General features: G+C 38.9%; 2 protein-coding genes across 3 annotated transcripts in view; both read left to right on the top strand.

The window, feature by feature from the left end:
* The window catches only part of IPO11 (importin 11), a 483,265-nt gene that overhangs the window by 77,077 nt on the left and 385,066 nt on the right, over positions 1 to 21,122 (top strand). The window lies entirely within an intron of this gene.
* Positions 1 to 21,122, top strand: part of ZSWIM6 (zinc finger SWIM-type containing 6) — a 111,670-nt gene that overhangs the window by 69,269 nt on the left and 21,279 nt on the right. For both annotated transcript variants that reach the window (XM_048930632.1, XM_048930633.1), the window contains exons 5-8: positions 15,086 to 15,265; positions 16,818 to 16,994; positions 17,330 to 17,476; positions 20,636 to 20,782. In XM_048930632.1, the coding sequence (XP_048786589.1) occupies positions 15,086 to 15,265; positions 16,818 to 16,994; positions 17,330 to 17,476; positions 20,636 to 20,782 (651 nt within the window). The remainder of the gene's footprint in view (positions 1 to 15,085; positions 15,266 to 16,817; positions 16,995 to 17,329; positions 17,477 to 20,635; positions 20,783 to 21,122) is intronic.

A 21,122-nucleotide genomic window follows, 5' to 3' on the forward strand; every position in this document is an offset into this window, starting at 1 on the left:
ACAGACTTCAAAATCATCTGCTGTTCATATGTACAGTGGAACAATTATGTGTTCGGGGGTGGAGGGAAGCTGTTGTGGTCCTAGGTAAAAGAAGTTAGTTTTATGCAGCTTTGCTTGTTCAGTTAGGGTTGGGTGAAGTTGAATTTCTGGTCTACTGTATGAGACAGGAGGCACGGTATGAGATAATTATGATTGCAACACGTAGTAAGAAAATAACTTGAGAATCTAAAGAAATGAAGCAAGAAGTGAAAATACAACTGAGGGTAGGTATATAAACCAATAGTGATGAACTGGATAGGTTAAGGAAGACATCACTTCAAAAGTAGAGAGAAAGAGAAGCCAAGAGGAGGAGATTTATTAAGAGTATGAGAAGACTACAACAAAGGAAGGAAGTCCGTTATGTAGTTGGGAAGGAGGTCACGTAATTGAGGGCAGAAACAGTTAACACTGCTCTACAGAAAAGGTCGGTTGTGACCAGATATGTGACCTGTACAGCAAAGGGAGGAATGCAGGCTGATATGGGTAATGAATACTTAAACTAGTAAAATCTGAAGGCACTTAAAAGGCACTCAAAATGGTTACAGAAACTTGCTGATGCAATTTTGAAGTCTTTGTAACAGCTTGAGAAGTTCTCAAAGTATAAGAATTTGTGGTAGGGAAGGAAAACTAGAAACAGTTTGAAGGTAGATGTCACCAAGATTGTAAAGGAAGGTAAGCAAGTGGGAAAGAAAAATACTTAGTAACTACCAGCGTTGTATTTTGGACGTAAGGAGGAACTTTTTCTCTCAGAGAGTGGTCAGGCACTGGAATGGCTGCCCAGAGAGGTGGTGGAATCATCATTCCTGGCAGTGTTCAAGAGGAGTCTGGATGACGTGCTGCGTGATGTGGTTTAGTGCCAGTGGTGGCAATGGTGATGAGGAGACGGTTGGACTGGATGATCTTGTAGGTCGTTTCCAACCTTGTGATTCTATGATTCTATGATTCATTGAGTGTAAGGTAATGGAACAAACTGTTATTAAGTGGGTATTATAGACATGTAAAATATAACAGTGATAAATGACCTGGATTTTTTAAAATGATAGTAAATCTGATTTGTTTATCTAAAAGATAATTCACTGAGCATGTGAAAAGATTAACATGATATATCTTAGCTACAGTAAGGTTTTGTTGCTCTCTTGGAGACTTTCTGAAAGCAAGTTGAAGATGCATAGGCAAGATGAAATTGCTTTGTGGTTTACGGAAATTTTAGTAGTTAACGTGTGCTTTCACTGAATCTGTGAAGAACTTCAAGTTGACTTGGAGGAGCCTGTCTGGAGATGCATTCTGACCAATATAGCTATTTCTGACTTACATGGTATGAAAGATGCATATATATAAAAACTTACAAACAATGCCTCATGAGACTATATGTAAACACTGTGGAGAACGGAGACAGAACTCATAATGGTTTACGTATGTTTAGGGGATGCAAAACCAAGCTAAATGAAGTAAGATGAAGTAGAAGTAAATTAAAGTAAAAATAATTCCTTCTTTTAGAAGGGAAAAGTCAATGTAACTTTTCCTTCTTGTAAAGGTTAAAAATGACCATGATTGATTTCGTGTTGTCTAGTGGGTCTGGGACTAGATAAAATATTAGCATAAGTAATATTCACTCTAAATGAAGCATTAGGCTAATAAAGACTGGCTTGTCTAGCTGAGATTATAGATTTCTGTAATGAAAAATCTTATTTATCGTAGCAGGTAAAATTTTACTAGAGTGAGTTTTGATATAACACTTATCCAGTTTGGAGACCTGTGACTAGTGGTGTTCCCCAGGGGTCAGTGCTGGGTCCAATCTTGTTCAGTGTCTTCGTTGACAACCTTGATGAGGGGATAGTGACCACCTAGAGCAAGTGTGATAGAAAACTGGGAGGAGTGGCTGACACACACGAAGGCTGTGCTGCCATTCAGCAAGACCCAGACAGACTGGAGAGCTGGACAGCAAGAAACCAGATGAGATTCAACAAAAACAAATGTCAAAAGAATCTTGCACATGGGAAGGAATAACCAGAAGTATCAGTACAGTCTGGGACAAGACCTGCTGGAGAGGAGCTCTGTGGAGAAGGATGGGGGGTCCTGGTGGATGACAGGTTGGCTGTGAGCCAGCAGTATGTCCTGGTGGCTGAGAAGGCCAGTAGGATCCTGGTGTGCTTTAGAAGGAGCATGGCCAGCAGGTCAAGGGAGATGATCCTTTCCCTCTACTTGCCCTGGTCAGGTCTCCCCTGGAGGGAGTATCCAGTTCTGGGCTCCCCAGTACAAAAAAGACAGGGATCTGCTGGAAAGATTCTAGCAGAGAGCCATGAAGATGATAAAGAGCCTAGGGCATCTCCTATGAGGAAAGGCTGGATGACCTGGGTCTGTTCAGCCTTGAGAAAAGAAGACTGGGAAGGGATCTTATTAATGTTTATAAATATCTTAAGTGTGGGAGTCAAAGGGACATGGCCAACCTCTTTCCAGTGGTTGTGGGGACAGGACCAAGGGAAACAGCCATAAACTGGAGTGTAGGAATTTCTGCTCCAATATGTGAAGGATCTTCTTCACAGTGAGGTGACAGAGCACTGGAACAGGCTGACCAGGGGAATTGTGGAGTCTCCTTCTCTGGAGATATTCAAGACCCACCTACACACCTACCTGTGCAGCCTGCTGTAGGGAGCCTGCTTTGCAGGGGGTTGAACTAAATGATCTCTAGAAGTCCCTTCCAACCCCTACAGTTCTATGACTGTGATAACTACCTTGCCTTAAGTGAAACAACCATTGTAGCATGGCATTTTTATGAAGCTTTGGGAATAGTGCTTTTTGCCAACATGTGTTTAACTGGACATAAATGTCACAAAAATCATATCCCATCATGCTGAGGACTGGAGATTCTCATGCTTCATTGCATATGTGAATTGAGCTGGTAGGTGGTGGAAAGACAGAACTGAGCTCTCCATCTGTTGCCTGTAGCATTCTTAACACATACTGCCAGTAAAAGGTTTTGTTAAATTTTCTTAGCAGCTCCTTGTTAATTCAGTGTCATATTGTGATCATCTTCTTGATAAAACCTATCTGAAGGTGGAGGAAGTGGAATCTCTCTGTTGGCAGCATCAAATAATATTTTAAATTAACGTAATTGATTAGTTTACCTCTATTTGATCAGAATTACAGTTGCCACTCGCAGAAAACCACCGTGCAACCTTCAGCTTCATCACTACTTCAGCTGCTATATTTGTTATCTGAGGTAGGCTCTGCCGTTTCAGTCCTCCGCTGCTCTGTCTCCTCTGATGGTATCAAAGTATTTTGATCCTGAGAGAGATTTTCTGTAACCAATATTTCATCCACATCAGGTGCATAGTTGGCTAAGGCAGAACACAACTTGGTTCTTTTACTTCCAGCTTGTTCTCACATTGATGAATTTTCCAGATCATCCCCACTCTGGCAGAATCCCTTCCACTGGTAGTGCTGACCAGGTTCCATGGAATTTGCTCTTAACTGTATGAATCTCTCCAACTGGACTCCTATCTTGTGTGAAAAGTACAAGCTGCTCGCGTGTTTTTTGTTAAGATCTCACCTTGAGTTTCATTATAGTTAGACATGTCCTCTATTCCAGATGAAGCATGCGTCACTTAAAAAATAAATAAATAAATGTGAAAGAGGCTTTAAGACAAGCTGGAATCATAGTAGCAAACTACAGAAGAAGCAGCAGGATGTCTGTGGAGACTGATAGTTCTGGTAGTAGCATGGAGAACTTGGCTATCAATGTATTTTAAAATGTTTGTTTCCTGTCTTGTTCTCATCTTCCTGGCTGTCAGGGAACTAAAATAACAAAATAGAAAGGGTGGGATGGGCCTTTGAATACTTCACTTACTGTATTATCTGTTCACAGTACTCTGAGAGCATTAAACATGTATGGCTTGTATTAAAAAAAGTTATTTATGAACTCACTTATTTTGCAGGTGAGTAGCAATTTAGGATGGTATTTATGGAAGACTTTAGGATATGTGAAGTATGTAAATATAGACTCTGCTTAATAAAAGCTTGCTTGCATGCCCTGGGATGCCATCTGCCATCCACTAGGCTTATGGCCACTTTGTCAGTTCCATCTTGGCATAGGCTTTTAAGCGTACTTAAATAACTTCAGCTTTACTCCTTTACTGTGTCACTTGAGCCTTTCATTAGAACTTAACTGATGCTTCCTGCTTGCCACTGAGCATTGGCAAGGGTACTGGAAGGGCACACAAGTCCCTGATCAGTTTCTACTGGAGTTTATGGTAAATTGCACTGACTTCATTAGAAGTCAGATTGGGCTTGAGTGTTCAGAGGTGCTGATTTAAATAAGTTGATTAAAAGTAAATACTTTGCCTCTAAGTCGGAGCTTGGCAATTTTCTAATACAATTCAGTAAGCAATCATTCAAAAGACTCCAGTTAACTAACTAGTTGTTTGTAGGGCTTTTTTTGTTGTTTTTCTTAAAGCCTTCAGATCAAGAGGAAGAATGCAACAATTATACTCAGCTGATTTCCCTTTGTATGTCAAAGAAAGGGTTAAGCTAAGTACTACTTAGGGTGGTATTGGCAAGGTCAAGATTACAGGCTGAGGTTATAAGCCTTCCTTGTATACTTTTCATGCTAGAACGTAAATATGACTTCAGTGATGCACTGCTGAACACTTCCAACTTGCCACAGTAATGTGAATACGCTTTCCAGATTTTAAAGCTGAGCTGGATTTCTTCATGTTGTTGCTGTTTAAATGGTGTTTTGTTTCAGTAAGTAAATTCCACATGCTGATCTTTAGGCATTTAACTCTCAGTGACCATGGTGGAAGACTTCAGTATATCAGAATGATTAATTGTCTGAAGCCCTTGTATTGCCTTTTTAATTAAATTGTGTTGATAAAATAGAGGAATGTGGAAGTGCACAGTGAGTATGTGCTGATGCCCTTTGAACTGAGATCTCTCATTTCAAGGAAAGGTCAGGTATCCTTTGTACTCTAGAGGAAGAGTTGCATAACGAAGGAAAAAGCTGGTGCTTGAAATCTTACTATAGCAGTAATTCTATAATATTTATCCATCAAAATTAACTAAAAGTTGCTCGTGGTCTACAAAGGGGGAAATATTACCTCAGTAAAAGGGGAGAATTTGACTTTGTGCCCCAGCGCAGGGATTGTGAGGGCTGCAAAGCTCTGCTTTGGAATTAATGTTGAGCACTGCTAGATGCCAGACGCAGAGAAGAGGCTGAGTTTTGTCGGCAAGTGGGATCTGCAAGTTAATTGGTGTTTTCTGTTGGCTTCTGGCTGTGAAATGAAATTGGAAGCCCTTTAGCCACATGGATAATACAGGACCTGAATACAAATGTCACATGTCACCATCAGGGCCCACTGTGAAACAATAGTGTTCCCACTCGAACACTGCACCATTACAGATCATTTAAAGATGGGGATTGCATTTAAACTGAAAGACCCATTTGCCTTTTACTGCAATTTAAATGTCCTCTTAGCAAAAGCTAAGTGACAAATTAAATGAAAAAAGTGCCCACATCTTTAAAGCTGTAATGCATAACAACCTTTTATTGCTTCTCATGTGCCATGAATGAATCATTATACTTGACAACCCTAAACCAAGCCATAATTGGAGCAGCTACTGTTATCAAAGTGGAGCTTGCTTGTGACAGCTTAATAAAGCTGAAACTGTTAAATTAAATCCCAGATGCTTAATCTGATGAAAGCAGTCAAGTAGAAAAATTTAAGACAAGTGTCTACTACTTGGTGGAGTGATGGAGCCCAACAGCTTGCCAACATGTAGATTACAGGATCAGATTTTTTTTGTGTACTACCGTTTTCATTGTCTTTATATCCTGTTGCCTGCCTTTCCTGTGAAGAAACTTCACATAATTTGCATGTTTTGAAACAAACATTTCCAGCAGATTACCTCCATTTTGATATTTAAGAGCAGTTTAAGGAGGAGGGAAGTTGTTCAAAGACAATCTTTGTATGGAACAGAAAGATGGTGGCTTTTTCATAGGGAAGCTCTAGAGAGCTCTTGCAATGCAGGGCTGCGAATAATGGTCAGATTTGTTCTGGGTTTTTGTCCTGCTTATCTTGATCTTGCTTGGTTCTTTTATTTGGCAAAATTGAGGAGAACTAAAATGGCATTCTGTCTATCCAACTGGGTGCTCTCTACTCTAACGCTTCAGAACTTGTTAGTTCTGAAGTTTCAGGGTATGAACTTCTCGCAGTATTGCCATGAGCTTCATTTGTGGCATCAAGCGTTCCTTGGTGACCATTTCACTTCTCTTTCTGCTAGGCATGCAGAGTGCATTGTTCCTGTAAAGATATTTCCTGAAATGAAAAGCATGTATTTGCCCTAGCAGGTCTAGTATTCTTCATTATACCAAATTTCTCCTAAAGCACTTAAAGCTAATGTGGGCTACCTCTTAAGTGCTGTGACATCCTGGTGATCTGGTTTGAGTTCGTTTGCTGATATTTTGACAGTTTTCTGGATTAGTGACACATTTTCACACTAAACTTTAGAACTAAAATATCATTTTACAAGGTCACATCACACAAAAATACTGCAATGTACTTCCTGAAGGATGATGCATAACATTTTATTACTTCACTTTGCTCTACATTTAAAACATAATTCTAGATGTTGAATACAGGTAAAGAATCACTACAGATTAATTAAGAAAGATTTAATTACCATTTTTCCTCAAGCAAGCTAGTGATTGAGTTAAATAAGGCTTTTTGATTTGAAAACCACTCTAAATTTTTCTGATACAAGCTTACATTAATCTCTAAAAATAGCAGGTTAAATTCTTTCAACCCTAAATGGAGCTATTCTCAATCCATATTTCTGTCTCAGGTATTCCTTCCCTTTCCAATTAGAGAGACAGACAAACTTGTGCAAATGAGACACGCCACCTGTCGTAAACAAATTATTTCTGCTTAGCACTAAAAGGGAGAGGGGAGAAAGGCACAAAAGCAGTTGGAATCGTTGCTGGTATGCCACTAGAGAAATTCCTTCTTGATGCTAGATCTGGTGGCTACTTCAGAGCTGTCATAAAAGGAATCACTGAAGTTACAAATTCATTGCAGTGTTTCTGCTCTAACACCATTTTTTATTAAACTTCGTACTTCATGCATTCCTGGTGTAGTATCAATTCTGCAGCAGAAATACGGACTTTTTCTTATAATTTCTGGTATTTCTAAAGTGATATGGCAAGAATGTAATTTTCAAATTTTAGTGTCAGATGTATGTCAATATTTACATGATTCCTGTTCCTTTGGAAAATAACTTCAAAATTTCCTAGTTCAGGTAGAGCAATTTCATGAATCACATTTTTGGCCTTGAAGTGAAAGCTGTTGGAACGCCTGTGTTTCAAAGGTGCTGAGATGCATCGTGCTGTGCTCAATTGCGAGGCTCAGGTGGAGTGATGTCATAGATATTTGTGTCTGTGTCCGTACGGCATCCAATAGGCTGTCCTTGCTTAACTGATAATCCTTTGATCCCTGTTGATTTTTTCAGTCTTAGCTGCCATGGTGCAACTGCTGTATAGTTAGAAAATGTGCATGAACTGAAGGCACACATAAGGTTGTGTTGCTCTTTCACAGAATACGCTGTTAATATACGTCACTGCATTGAAATGATTTATGCTATTGGAGGCACTAAATTAACAGCATTTCTGAGTTATCAACACAAGATGCTTCTGCTGCTCTGTGGCCTGAGTTATGGATGACAGCTTAAAGAAATTGCTGTCACCTTCATTTCCATGGTGAAGGAAGCCAGGCCACCTTTCTGCAGAGATGTGTTCTGTCCACCTCTTCTGAGGTGATTTCCTTCCTCCTTCATTATCAATAGTAGAATATTGGCTCCTGCCATAATGATATTAAAAATGAGGGTGTACGTGGCTGTAGTGTCCACGAGGCTGTAGTATGACAGCAGGTGTGAGCTGTTTTCAAAGAAGGTATTTTTTCCTGTGTTAAAGCTGCATTTACCAATTTGATGAAGAATGCTAAAAGTCATTCAAGTGTGCAAGCATAGCTTTAAGGTTTTATTTTTAATGCACATAAATTGTGGGTTTCCTTGTGGTTGAGCTGGATGGAAAGCACTTTCTTGCAACAGAAGCCAAATTTCTTCAAGTACCCACTTTAAAGCAGTTTTTAAAGTTTTTATTCCTAAGCTGCTGAACTGATTTACTCAAAATATTCATTAAAAAGGAAAGAAAAAAAGTTGGAGCTGGTACACACTGCTGCCCTAAATATGAAATCGTGACTTTCAAATTAAACGTCAGAGTTGTACTATGATCTTAAAAATGCATAAACATTTTTTTTCTGCCTTTTCTCTTTATTTTTCATACCTCTGTAGTATTAAGCAGTCAAATAATTTTCTGCTACAACTTGTAGTAAATATGAGAGATAAGGGGAAGTGGTAGATCTGTGGATTGAAGGAGCCTTCACTAACTTCTTGGAGCTTTCCTGCAGTCCAGCAGTCTAACCATGTGTTATTTTCCAGTTTTCTTTTGAATGAATAATGGGAAGATACCTGGAAAACTGGAAGATCATTTGAAGTGAGAGTTATTATCTTGTGTCTGTCAAAACACAATGAAGGATATAAAGAGACCTAAACAGACTAGAAACTGGATAGTGAAGACACTTAACAAATAAAGGTAGCTGGAAATTTTAAGTGAAGCTGGACAAATTTTAAAAAAGATAATGTTAGAATTTGAGTGAGGTTAGATTTGAGTTAGAATTTGAGCAGCTCACCAGTAACTATGATGGATTCTTGTACTGGAAAATTTTTAAAATTGAAGGATGTTCCTTTGTAAAAGCTATTGCTTTTGATATGGAAGCTGAAAATAGCCCAGAAATCTTAGACTGTGAAAGAATTCAGACTAGGTTGTCAGAATGTATTCTTCTCGCCATTTATAGTTGGCTATTCAGGTTCTGTAAGCACAGTAATGGTAATCATTTATTTTTTGACCTTTCCCACTATGTGATAGACTGTCTGTGTTTTTTTTTTTTTTTGAGGGATGAAAGGCATTTCCCTCCTTTTATGGGTATCTTGTTCCTCTCAAACTTCACAGTTTTGTATGAGAGAAATTCATCCATCAATTTAAATGAAGGTGGGGTAATGCTTTAATAGTTAGAGGACACATCAACTTTTTTTTCTGAAAATTGTCAGTATCTGAAAATAAGATGACTGCTGAGAATGAATTACTAGTTAAATATCTGGTAAAATAGCTAGTCGCTGCTTTGGATGGAGTGCTTTTGTTCACCAGCTGATAGTAGATGTTGGTAATGATTAAAAAAAATGCAAAGAACCTTTTCAAGATGTTCATGAAATAGTATATTTCTGCTATTTGTGCTACTTGTGGTAATGTTAGCAATACTTTCACCATAAAATGATTGTGAGCCAGTGAATAAACTGTTTTGTCAATATTAGAGAAGTTGATCAATGTGGGGTACTTTAAGTGCCTAGAGGGGCACACAATTGACATATGACAGATACCTAAATGCTTTCTTAAGCATATTGTAATGTGAAGCAAATTTCAGTTCTTCTGTGTAACCATTTGTACAAACGGATGGATGTCTGTTACAGCAGTTTGAAACAACAACAAAGAAAAGCATAGTCCACAACAAAGTGCTCAAGTGAGATGACAGATACTTAATGCTGGTTCCTGTTTCCATTGTGTGGAAGTTGAAGCATAGGAAGACTGCAGTGGTTATTAGTTGACAAACATAGATCAGAGCATGTAATTGATGATAGTTTAGAATAAAATTTCATAATGCAAATGTCCATCCATTTTAGCCAAATATATGTGTGATTTTAACCTTTGGAGCAGCAGTATGCAGTAAAAGGGAAAGGAAAACTTAAGGAACTAGTTTTATTTTATTTTATTTTTGTCCTACACTCCCTCTAATGCAGAATTGGAGTTTAGTGTGCAGGGTAGTGCAGTGATTCTCTGTTGTCATCTGTGCTGCAGGTAATCTATTGCGTTAATCAGCCAGCTTCTGTGAAATGCATGGGGAGTGATTATACTATCATACACAATACAGTCAACGTGAAGCACATGTCAAGACCAATACATCAAAGTTTAATTCAGTAATAGAATGAATTAGAGCAAAATGAAACATTCTGTTCTCCAAGAAATACAGCACCCACAGCAAGCCTTTTTTTTCCTGAAGGCTGAGTAGGGAGACCACAGTGCATTAAGGGATTGTTTTTATGAATAAAATTGCAACTTGGATCCAGCTGAACACTGCTAGTACTTTTTCTTGGGATTCTTATCGGGGACAGCACAGCTCTGAAGTGCTTTGCCCTATCTTCACTCTTTCATAAAAGCAACTGTTTAATTGGAGTGTTATGTAGTGAGACTCCTGATTATGCTCTGTTCTAAGGGAGATCTCTTCATGACTGGAGGAGGGAGGCGGCTTTACCAGTCATTCTGAAGGCACTTGTCTAGTTGAGAAGCAGTAGATAGCATTTGCCACCTTCTTTGACATTTCCAAGTGGCTGTCCCTCTGAAAGTGTGTGTGTTTAAAAACCTGATGTAAACCACTTTTAAATCTTTTGCTAATACTTGCATTATAAAGGGGTCATAGGTTCCGTCTCCTATTACTGTTTCTATTTTGGCACTGCCAGTGCTGGAAGATGATGTTTTTGTAACTGAACTGATGAGATTCAAGTAGGGCAAGTGTACAGCAAGTCCTGAAACTGAGCTGTAGGTTGCACAATGGGATTGATCTTGATTACCTTGCTCCATTTCCTTTGAAATAATAAAATGCTACTAACTTGGAAAGGTGGGGGTTTTTAGTTTTAGAGAAACAGACATACAGCAATAGAGAAAGCAAGGAAATTTTGAATTAGATTTGCATCTATTTTCTATATTTTTCTATTTGCAAATGGATGTATTTCTGTATATTTTCAATTCAAAAATATGTGTATTGATCTTAATGATATTAAGATTATACATTAAGGTTAGTTAAACTACAGCTCTGACAAGACAGAGTAATATTTCTAGGAAAAACAGATTTCCTGGGAGTCAGTCACACAAAATTGTCTGCTGGATCTTCGCTCATGCTCAGTGCCCTTGCCCATCCTAAAACTGTTTTCACCACCACTCTCTGATTTACTGGCGTAAGAGTAAAATATAATGGGATTTCTGAAAACTGAGCAATGCTCTGTCTCTAAGGATACTGTGTATATATTCCTTAAGCTTCCCTTAACTTTATGAATACATTCTTTATGCAGGATGTGTAATTATCCATCACCTATTTTTAGATGTTTTAACTCAGCACTTCTTAGAATTTTTCAGTTTGCATGTTCAAATCCTGCTCAGTGTAAAGAAGTGCTGTCCTTTCTCCCTCTTCAGAGGTTTGGGTGTTTAATGAGTGATACCCAAAGTACCAATGTTTGCATACACAAAAAAGAAGGCATATGTTGTGTAAAAAAACAATAATATAACCTATATTTTTGTGATATGAGGCACACTAAAGATGAATTACAACTGTGTGTTTCCAAAAAGAGGTCTGATTGAACTAATGGTTTGTTTAGCAAAGCTATCTGTTTTCAGGTCAAGAGGATTATTGTTGAACCAAAATAGACAATTCCTTCCTGCAGTGCGACAGTTCTATGATTCATTGCCTTGTGAAATTAATACCAAATTGTACTCACAGCATGGCTTACCTTCCAGTTACCTATTGGAGAAAAATAAATTCTACATCATGATTTATGATTGTTTGGTACTGTACTACGAAGAGTTTCCTGTTGGAAAGACATCCTCCATAGTCTAGGGATCTGAACCTGAGCTACTTTAGGTTTGGTCTTGAGATCTTGTATGAAAAAATAGGTGGTGCCTGGGGAAAGGGAGGTGGGAGAGAGTGCTGTGGTACAGAGGAAGACAGAACGTGTAAACACAAACATATTTCTTGCTGTGTTTTTCATTTAATGAGACATTTGTACATACTAAAGGTGGCATTGGTGACATCTAGTCAAACAGGTAAACTTGAGAGTGCCAGGAATGCATCTTCTAGAAATTGACTGTTTCCTAGTGTAGGATTCATTAGGCAGAAAAGCAAATTTCTTGTTTGAGGCCAGTGTAAGTCTATGGGTCAATGACCAGCTTTGGGTGGGGGGCTCCCATTGAGCAGCAGCAGAGCGAAATGGGAAAAATGTCCTCCAGGGTTCTTCCAGTTGGTGTGTGGTAAAATCTGGGCAGGAACAAATGTTTTCTTGACTTCTCAGTGCTAGAAAGCAGGACAAGGACCAGTGAACGGAAGAAGCCTGGATGGAGCAGATGTCAGTAAAGTGGCAATATGCTCAGGGAGAAGGATGAAGAAGAAATGAGAGTACAGACAAGTGCATACACACACTAGGGGAAGAAAAAAAAAGAAGGAAAACAACCAAAAAACCCAGAACCCCAATAGGTTGAAGACCATAGGGTCACTGGCATTGTGCTTCTCTCTCCCAGATGGTGGCCTTTGTAGCACTACAGGAGCTGAGCCCCAGGCTCTTTCTGTTCCTTTCTCTTCGGGAGGAGAGTTTGTCACATGCTCCCTGTGGTACCAGAATGGAGCAAGCATGCAGGGCTGTGCCAGGTTCTTAACCAGCCCGGATGCACACACAGCTCACACTCATGTCAGTGGGAGCATGAAGTTGGGCGCTGTTGAAAGCTGGAGTGGTCTGTGTGCGGTTTATTAGAAATACACTTTTACTTGTGCTTCATTTGCATAAAAAAAAGCCTGGGTTTCTGAGATGGGCTGCTGACAGTGTAGTTATGCTCAAAATAATTACCCTCTTAAAATGAAATAAGTTTTTAGAGGCTTTTGGTATTTTTGGTTCTCTCTTCCCTTTCCTGTCCATGTAGCGGAGCTTCTGCAGAAAGCATGTTATTCCTTCACCCCGACTAGTGCTTGAGATACAGAGAAGTAAGAGGCTACTCATTTTGTAGGGGTGTTGTATAATCTGTAGTGTGTGTTCTGCCTGACTGAATGGCTGAAATGCTTCCCAAATTCAGTTGCGATACTCCACTTTTCTTTTGCTTTAGTCTGAAAACACTGGGAGTCTGGCTGAAAAGTATTAAATGTGTGTGGGTTTGGGTTTTTTATTTGTTTGGTTTTATGAAGATGCTGAGAGATTCGGTGTCCTCTCTGTGCCCTCAAGTAGTGCTTCATGTTGAAAATTAAAAAAAAAAAACAAAAACAACAAACCCAAGTTAACTCTTCTTCAAGGCGTTTCAATATGCCCATACCTGTCTTTTGTTTTGCAGATTACAAGACATGTGCTGCTTATGTGTGGGGCAGTGCTGAGTGTGCACAGATGCTTATTGAATCAAGTGAAGCTTGTTCAAAAGGGTGTTTAAAGCAAAGTCATAAGATTTAATTTTAAAACATTTTAAAAACAACATCTTACTCCCACGATAAATTTTAGACACCTAAACAACAAAACAAGAAAAATGCAAATTTGCTGTTACTGTATTTAACAGTGGGCAGCTATAGTCTGCGTTACTGGTGCAAAAACTCAGTCCCAATGTTGTCTGCAGTGCATGTGGCCATGACTAACACAGTGGTTTGGGTAATGGAGCATCCTTCTCTCTGGAACGTATACTTCTAGAGAAAGGAGTTCTGAAATTAAGTCTGAAGGAATAAGTGGCCTCATTGTGGCCTTCCAGTACTTGAAGGGAGTGTATAAACAGGACGGGGAACAGCTGTTTGCATGGTTTGATAGTGATAGGGCAAGAGTTAGGTAGGGTAGCATGGTTAGGTTGCTGTTGGACTTGATGATCTTTAAGGTCTTTTCCAACCTGATCAATTCTATGATTCTGTGATCTCTTTGGAATTCTGTGTAGTGTAACGCATTTTATTTTGTTGTGTTCAGATTTGTCTGCTGTTAGTTCCCAATCCTTGGTAGTCAGAGTATCCGGGGAATTACAACCTCAAGGATCAGGTTCTGTTTCCTCTGGCTCCTGTATTGCGGCATACCAACATGCTACTCTAAGAATGAGTGTAATGCAACGGCCTGTGCTCTGGGTGTCCATTTTGCATTCTTAGTTTGCGAAAGAGTACATGACTGTAAAAATCTTACTGTCCTGAAAGAGCCAGCTGCAGTGTTCTGTTCAGTCTATCATGAAGATGGCATAGTTTGGGCTCTAAACCACTTGTAGTGTATAAGGCATGTTCTTAATAAGCAAATGAACTGCTGCTAAATAGCACTTTCTGATTACTTCATGCTTCTGTCAAAGTTCACACTGATGAAGAGACATCTAATCTAGAGAAAAATCCTTCCATTTGAAAATTGTTACTAGATGCCTTGATGTATTTATGCCTGCCCTGTCATATAGAGGCAAGGAGCAGGTTCTAAAGATGGTATATATGTGAAATGTCAGCACAAATTGGCTTTCTGTTAAAGCTCCATGAAGAGAGAATGTAAAACAAATTTTCTAGCGTATCCAAATTAGTGGAGTAATTGCAGTAAAACATATCTTTGTCCTGTAAGAATTCACAAAGCCAGTGCTTACTGGATCTTTCAGATGGAAATGTGTGGAAAATGCATTATATGTTCAGTGCTTCTACTGGGAAGCATATGTTCACAAAGTATGTAGTTTACTTACATGCTTTCTTGGTTCCTGTAATGTAAAGCTGAAAGATACATAGATTTAGTTTGTAGAAAGCAACATTCACTTCTGATACAAAAAATAAAAGGAAAAAACTTGGATAACGTCCTGCTGTAACTTTCTGAGTTCTTGTTTGCTTTTGACTGATACTGCTGACCGACGGCCCATACATTGTGAACTCTAGATTTTCTAATGCAAAAGACATGCTAAATACCTTTTAATAGAGAAGTTTGGCTTGATACAGTCTTGATACAGTCTACAGATACTGCTCAGATGGGCCAGGTTCTGTGTCAGGAATTCAGCCTTCCTGATGCTAGGCATAGCTGGGAAGTAAGCAGTGTAGCCTTTGAGGGGAGAGTAAAAGTATTACAGTATAGAGCTATAGAAGTTTGCAATTAGTCATTGGCTACTGCATTTTTAATAGAAAACATAATTTAGCAATTTTTTTAAAATCAGGTGCTCTGTGGATGTGTATAGTCTTAAATCCCCACTGCAAGTTGGAGCAGAAGGCCAGTTGGCTAAAACAGCTGAAAAAATGGAACAGTGTGGATGTTTGTCCCTGGGAAGATGGAAACCATGGAAACGAGCTGCCCAATTTAACCAATGCTTTGCCTCAGGGTGCAAATGCTAACCAAGGTGAGCCTAAACATATGCACTGACTGCAACATATAATATAACCTCATCTTATGTACTCTAGCCTTGCAGAATTCAGCACTCTTTCCTGGGACTAGTAACTTTCTTGTTAAAAATTGACCAGCCAAATTTATTTTCACTAATATTGTCCTTGCGGCAAGGATAGTTTTTTGTGCTGGGGCTGCAAAACTTTCAAAGCAAGTATTTGTGTTTAGTTAGGTCTTCTAACTTTTCACTTGGTCCTTCTAAATACCTGTTGCATGAAAATTGAAGTATGTCATGTAAAAGCCTGTTGTTTCTGTGCTTGACTATAGTCCTATATCCCTTCCAATGTTGGGGTTTTTGTTTGCAGTTACAAAACCTTTGATACTTATTTAAAGAAAGATCTGTTGCAGCTGCATTAAAAGTGAGTGTGTGAGAAAGTAAAGCTGTTATTTGTGGAATGTGCTCTTGTTGTGCAGTCCGCATTTCCACGTTTTGGGTGGGGTGCAGAGGCAGCACTCTGACTTCTTCGAGGAAGCGTCTCTTCTTACTCAATATCATTCTTGGTAATTGAAAATGTGGTTATTAAATCTGACAGAAGACTTGTCTGGTCCTCTTCAAGCAAGATTATTACTCTGGCACAGAGTAATAACTAACACTGGGGAAAATGCAAGATTTCTCTAGGAGCAGGGAGGAAAACCTCGTAATCTTCAAAATATTCAGTATTTTGATACGTATTTCATATATACTTACGATGAAATAAAAATTAGTTAGTTGTTGGGGGGTGGCAGATTTGGCTTTAGATGGGTTTTTCCTTGTTTCATTTTCTTGGAAGAAAATAGTTGATACGTAGTTCCTTTATAAACCTTACAGCTAACTGGGCCAGAAGGTCGTTCAGCATAAAACTCCCTGCGGAGATTGGTTTTGCTTACTGAATCTCTTAATGTTCTGTCCAGCCTGAACGGACTAGTAGCTGCTTTGGCATGGCATCTCACATACACACAGACAGAGCTGTGTTAACAGCACTTTTGCCATTGGACGATACCCAGTAAGGGTTATGTCAGTCCCTTGCCCTCAGTGCCTTGTTTTACCTACAGTATCTGTGTATGTCTATGAGGAGAAAATTGAACAAGTGCTCAGAGTTAATGTCACATTCAAAGGAGAACAATGGAAGTCCTTCATGTGCTGTTCATCCATCTCCCTCATCCTAGCAGCTCCAGAAAGGGAAAAGCTGTGAATGTCTGAGTAGCTGTGCCATATACCTTTCTAGCCTGTTTTCAGGAGAGCTGTCAAATGTCCTTCATCTTTAGCTGTTCCCTTGCAAAGCCCTGTTTAGCAGTAGTCTTGCTGTGCCGTAGTTCTCTTCCCAAATGGGAATGGTGCACTCTTGGTTTGACCTGCTTGATGGCAGGATGTGAAATGTCATCCGCAGTCTGCTCCTTGCAGAGGGGCAAGACAGGCTGCCGTCAGCTGGGGGTTGTGAATAGGCAGAAGACAAGAATACTGTGAATGACTTATTCACATTTGAATGAGTAAAAGCTGATGCAGCTTTCTGAACTTGTGAAAATGACAGATTCATCGAACAGGCCCCATCGGACGGTGTTCACTCGAGCCATTGAGGCGTGCGATCTTCACTGGCAGGACAGCCACTTACAGCACATTATCAGCAGTGACCTATACACCAACTACTGTTACCATGACGACTCTGAAAACTCGCTCTTTGACTCTCACGGGTGGCCCCTCTGGCATGGTAAGTGGCTGAACCGGAAAGGCATTTCCATGACTTGGTGCTTTGTTTAGTTTCTATGGCATTATTTTGGAGGGGTGGGGGGAGATGAATGAAAAGCCTGGAAAAAGAACAGACACTCCCTTGAAACGCTGGTCTCAACAGTAGTCCTTTAGGTCTCTTTTGCATAGTAAAAAACAAAAACAAAAAAAAAACAAACCCAACCAAACAAAAAAAAAAACCAACCACAACAACAACAAACCAAGAAGAAAAAAAAAAACCTTTGGAGTTAACCTAGCAAAACAGGCCATTGCAGACATGGAAACATTGCTATTCCTCAATTATTTTCTCCATTTTAGAACATGTTCCTACAGCCTGTGCAAGGGTGGATGCATTACGATCTCATGGATACCCAAGAGAAGCACTGAGGCTAGCAATAGCTATTGTTAATACACTAAGAAGGCAGCAGCAGAAACAACTGGAAGTGTTCCGGGCTCAGAAGAAAGGTAATTGCGGGAAAGAGAATGGCAAAGAGTGCAATGAGATGACAGTAACACTGGACTAGAACTTTGCATGAGAAAACTGGTTTTGAAGCTATAATGCTAAAGAGGTGCCTTGAACTCTGTATCACAAATAGTCATGGTGGTAATGTAACATTCTGGAGATTCAGGGCTTTCTGTACAAATTCTGTAGGGCAAGGACTTGGTTCTGACTTCCGCAGTATGTCTGACACTGCTGGGTCTGTATCCCAGTCAGGGGTTTTGATTACACAGTGTAAATTCTGTGTAACTTACAGCCTTTCAAACAGAGCTTTGTATACACATTGGGTATTTTAAATTATTTCTTCCACTGACACATAATTTAGCTGAGCTGTACATTTCTGAGGGGAGATCCTAAGTTTACGTTGAGGGTTATACCAAGGCGAAGTCTGCACTACAGAAATTCATCAAATTTGGTCATTTCTTCCTTTAGTCTCTTAACACCTTAAATTTTAGTCTTTCTGAATGAAGTTGGATTAATGTAAATGGTAATGAGTGTTTGAAACATTGTTTTTTATATAGTATTCCTCTGCCCATTATCCCTGTAATGAATATTCTTCTTTAGATACAATTTTTGTTCCATTTGATCCTTGCTACCCAAAACAGTTTTACACATAAACATTCATGACTACTACAAAAGCACCTTACTTCAGACCTTTGATCTTAATTGCTGTTCTTAGCTATTCAGATCCTCATACATTCTAATTTAAAACACCGTTGTGAAGTTGCCTGTAAATCTTTCAATGTATATGCAGATGTTTTCCCAGAAATGTGCAGTTAAAAATCTAAATGATGAAAATGTAGATATCTGAATAAAAAAAAAAAAAGTTTTGTTGTTCTTATGTGCCTCCATTTCTATTTCACAGTACCTGAGCTAGTTGCTTTATACGCTGTTCTGGATCTAGATTTGCACAAAATTTAAAAGCACATTATGTTGTTATTTACGAGGATTTTTCCAAGTGATTTCTATCATGTAATGCATCTTTCCATAAAATCTATTCCCTTAATATCTTTTCATTTTTTCCAGCCTCCCAGGCTGGGGGAGAAGTGAGGGCGGGGTTGTGTATACGTGTACTTATTACTAAGGTCTGGAGAGTCTGCTGAAAGTGTGCTTGGCTTAGTACTGTTCTTTCTCATTGCCAGTTGCTAGGGAGTATGTAGGCATTCAGTACTCCTGTTAAGTTCCTTTTCTCTGCAAGCAGCGTCTATAGCTGTCAACTGGTATTATGCTATTATCAATAAAAGTTGGATTGTATGAAATGCGGTCCATTCTATCCTGAAACAAAGAAGTTTGTCATTTCTATGTTATCACTTGCTATTTTTGTAGTTTTTCTTCATACGTTTGGAATTTGGGTTTTTTTAAATACTGCAGTATCTTCTGGTCATTCATATAAGCAGATGAATTCTGCAGCTCTAGATTTCAGTCCAACAAACACCACATGCTTCTACTTGGCTCCTACTCATGTGACTGACATACATGGAACCTGTTGCGTGGGCTAAAGTTAAATGTCAGTGGGACTAGTGCCTTTGTTTGGAGTGAAACTAGTGAACCTCATAAATAGGCACAGTAGATGAGGTGAAATATGAGTCAGTAAGAAGTCAGTGTGATTAATCCTATTCAGCTGTACTACTGACTTCTGCATGTCATCTGTAGTGCATGCTATTTGTTAGTTGGCAATAACTTATTTGTTTTTTGTATTACGTATCAGTTGATTCTTAATCATACAATCAGAACCTAACCTCATCCTCTTGCATAGTCAGTTCAACAGTTTCGTTTTATAGCCCTACACGTTTAAATAGGTAAGAAGTGGACTTTCTAGTGTTTTAAAGCTTTGCTATAATACATGCGGTTACTAAGGAAAGGTGGCAATCCATGAATGAGAGAAAGCAAAGGCAGCTGCAGGTTAATGTGTGGTAGGAAGAGAAACAGAGCACTCATAACAGCTTCTACACATTTTTAAACCGTAGAATAATTAAGGTTGAAAAAGATCACTATGTTTATCCAATCTAACCATGAGCTCATGTCCACTGTGACCACTAAACCATCTCTCTCATTGCCATGTGTTTCTTGAATGCCTCCAGAGATGGTGACTCCACCTCCTCGGTAGGCAGCCACTTGGATGTCTGACCACCCTTTCAGAGATGATTTTCTTGTTTTTCAACCTGAACCTCTTCTGGTGCTAATTGAGGTTTCCACCTTGCCACAACCCTCCTTGTAGAGATCTATCAGGTCTCCCCTCAGCTTCCTCTTCTCCAGACTAAACAATCCCAGTTCCCTCAGCTGCTCTCCTTGAGACTTGTGCTCCAGACCCCTCACTAGCTTCTTTATCCTTTTCTAGACACACTTCAGGGTATTTCTTGTAGTGGGTGGCACAAAACCGAACACAGTATTGGAAAGGCAACTTCACCGGTACTTCCTTCCATTAACAGTGCTAACAAATTTTTTCATGTTCCATCTGATCAGTGACATATACAAAACAAAGTATCCAAAATAGTGTAATTGTTAAAAATTTTAGAATGCTAAAATTCACTTGTTTCAGAATTAAAGGGTGATTTTTTTTCTTGTATACCTCATTTAACCTTTTCATTCTTTTTTAACAAGGAGCTATAATCCTGAGTTTATTTATTCAGTGAATATTTAGATGACAAACTCAGATTTTTTTTTAATGGAGCATATTTTAAAGTATTCTCATTTGTTTCAGCACCATCATGTTCACTTAAGATGTGAAAAATGGTACTACATCTTTTGATCCAGGAAGGAGATGCAGATATTTTACAAAAAAGAAAGAAAAAGTCGGTATCTTTGATGTAATTATCAGCAGATGTTTTCAGAAGACTTCCTGCTATTGAGTACAATTTTAAGAAGTGCTGCAGTTGAAATTCTTGGCTCATAATATGCTTTGTTAGTGCTCAAAGGGTGTTTGGCCTTTGTTCTTTTACTTTTTTTCTCTAAAACATATGCATTAGATAGTTTGCCCAGGAAGGTTCTGTTTTGCCTTTCTTAACAGAGACTACTGTTTATACTTGGTACTGAAAACATCTTAATCAATTTTACTTCTATAATTGTTTTATGCAGCTAATATGCTCTGTTTCCCTCCTTTCTCACAAAATTTTTTTCTAACATAGAACTTCTCCACAAAGGAGTAACCTCAATAACAAATCTGGAAGGCTGGGTGGGACATCCTTTGGATCCAGTTGGCACTCTCTTCAGTAGCCTGATGGAAGCCTGCAGGGTGGATGATGAGAGCTTCCATGGATTCTCAGACTTCATGGGTAAGGCTATGCACAGGAAGCTATCTTCTATGTATTTTCAGTATCCAGATGCATTTTTCTGCCTTTCTGTTCAGAATTAACATAGTGTAAGAACTCATATTTACCTTCTCTAAGAAAATGTGTAAAAAATACTGAAAGTAGAATTTTGTTCTAAGCTATGCAAAAACACTTTGAAATTATCCATTGCTCATTCTTGAAAATTCTATATATCATGTGTAAAATAAAAGCAAATGAGTTCTTACAGTAGCAGCATCTCCACATACGTTCCTCTGGGCTTTTTTTGAGATAATGCAGAAGGTCACAAAATTGCAGAATTGTTGAGAATGGAAAGCAGATCTTC

Source organism: Lagopus muta, chromosome Z (assembly GCF_023343835.1).
Source record: "Lagopus muta isolate bLagMut1 chromosome Z, bLagMut1 primary, whole genome shotgun sequence".
NCBI classification, from domain to species: Eukaryota; Metazoa; Chordata; class Aves; order Galliformes; family Phasianidae; genus Lagopus; species Lagopus muta.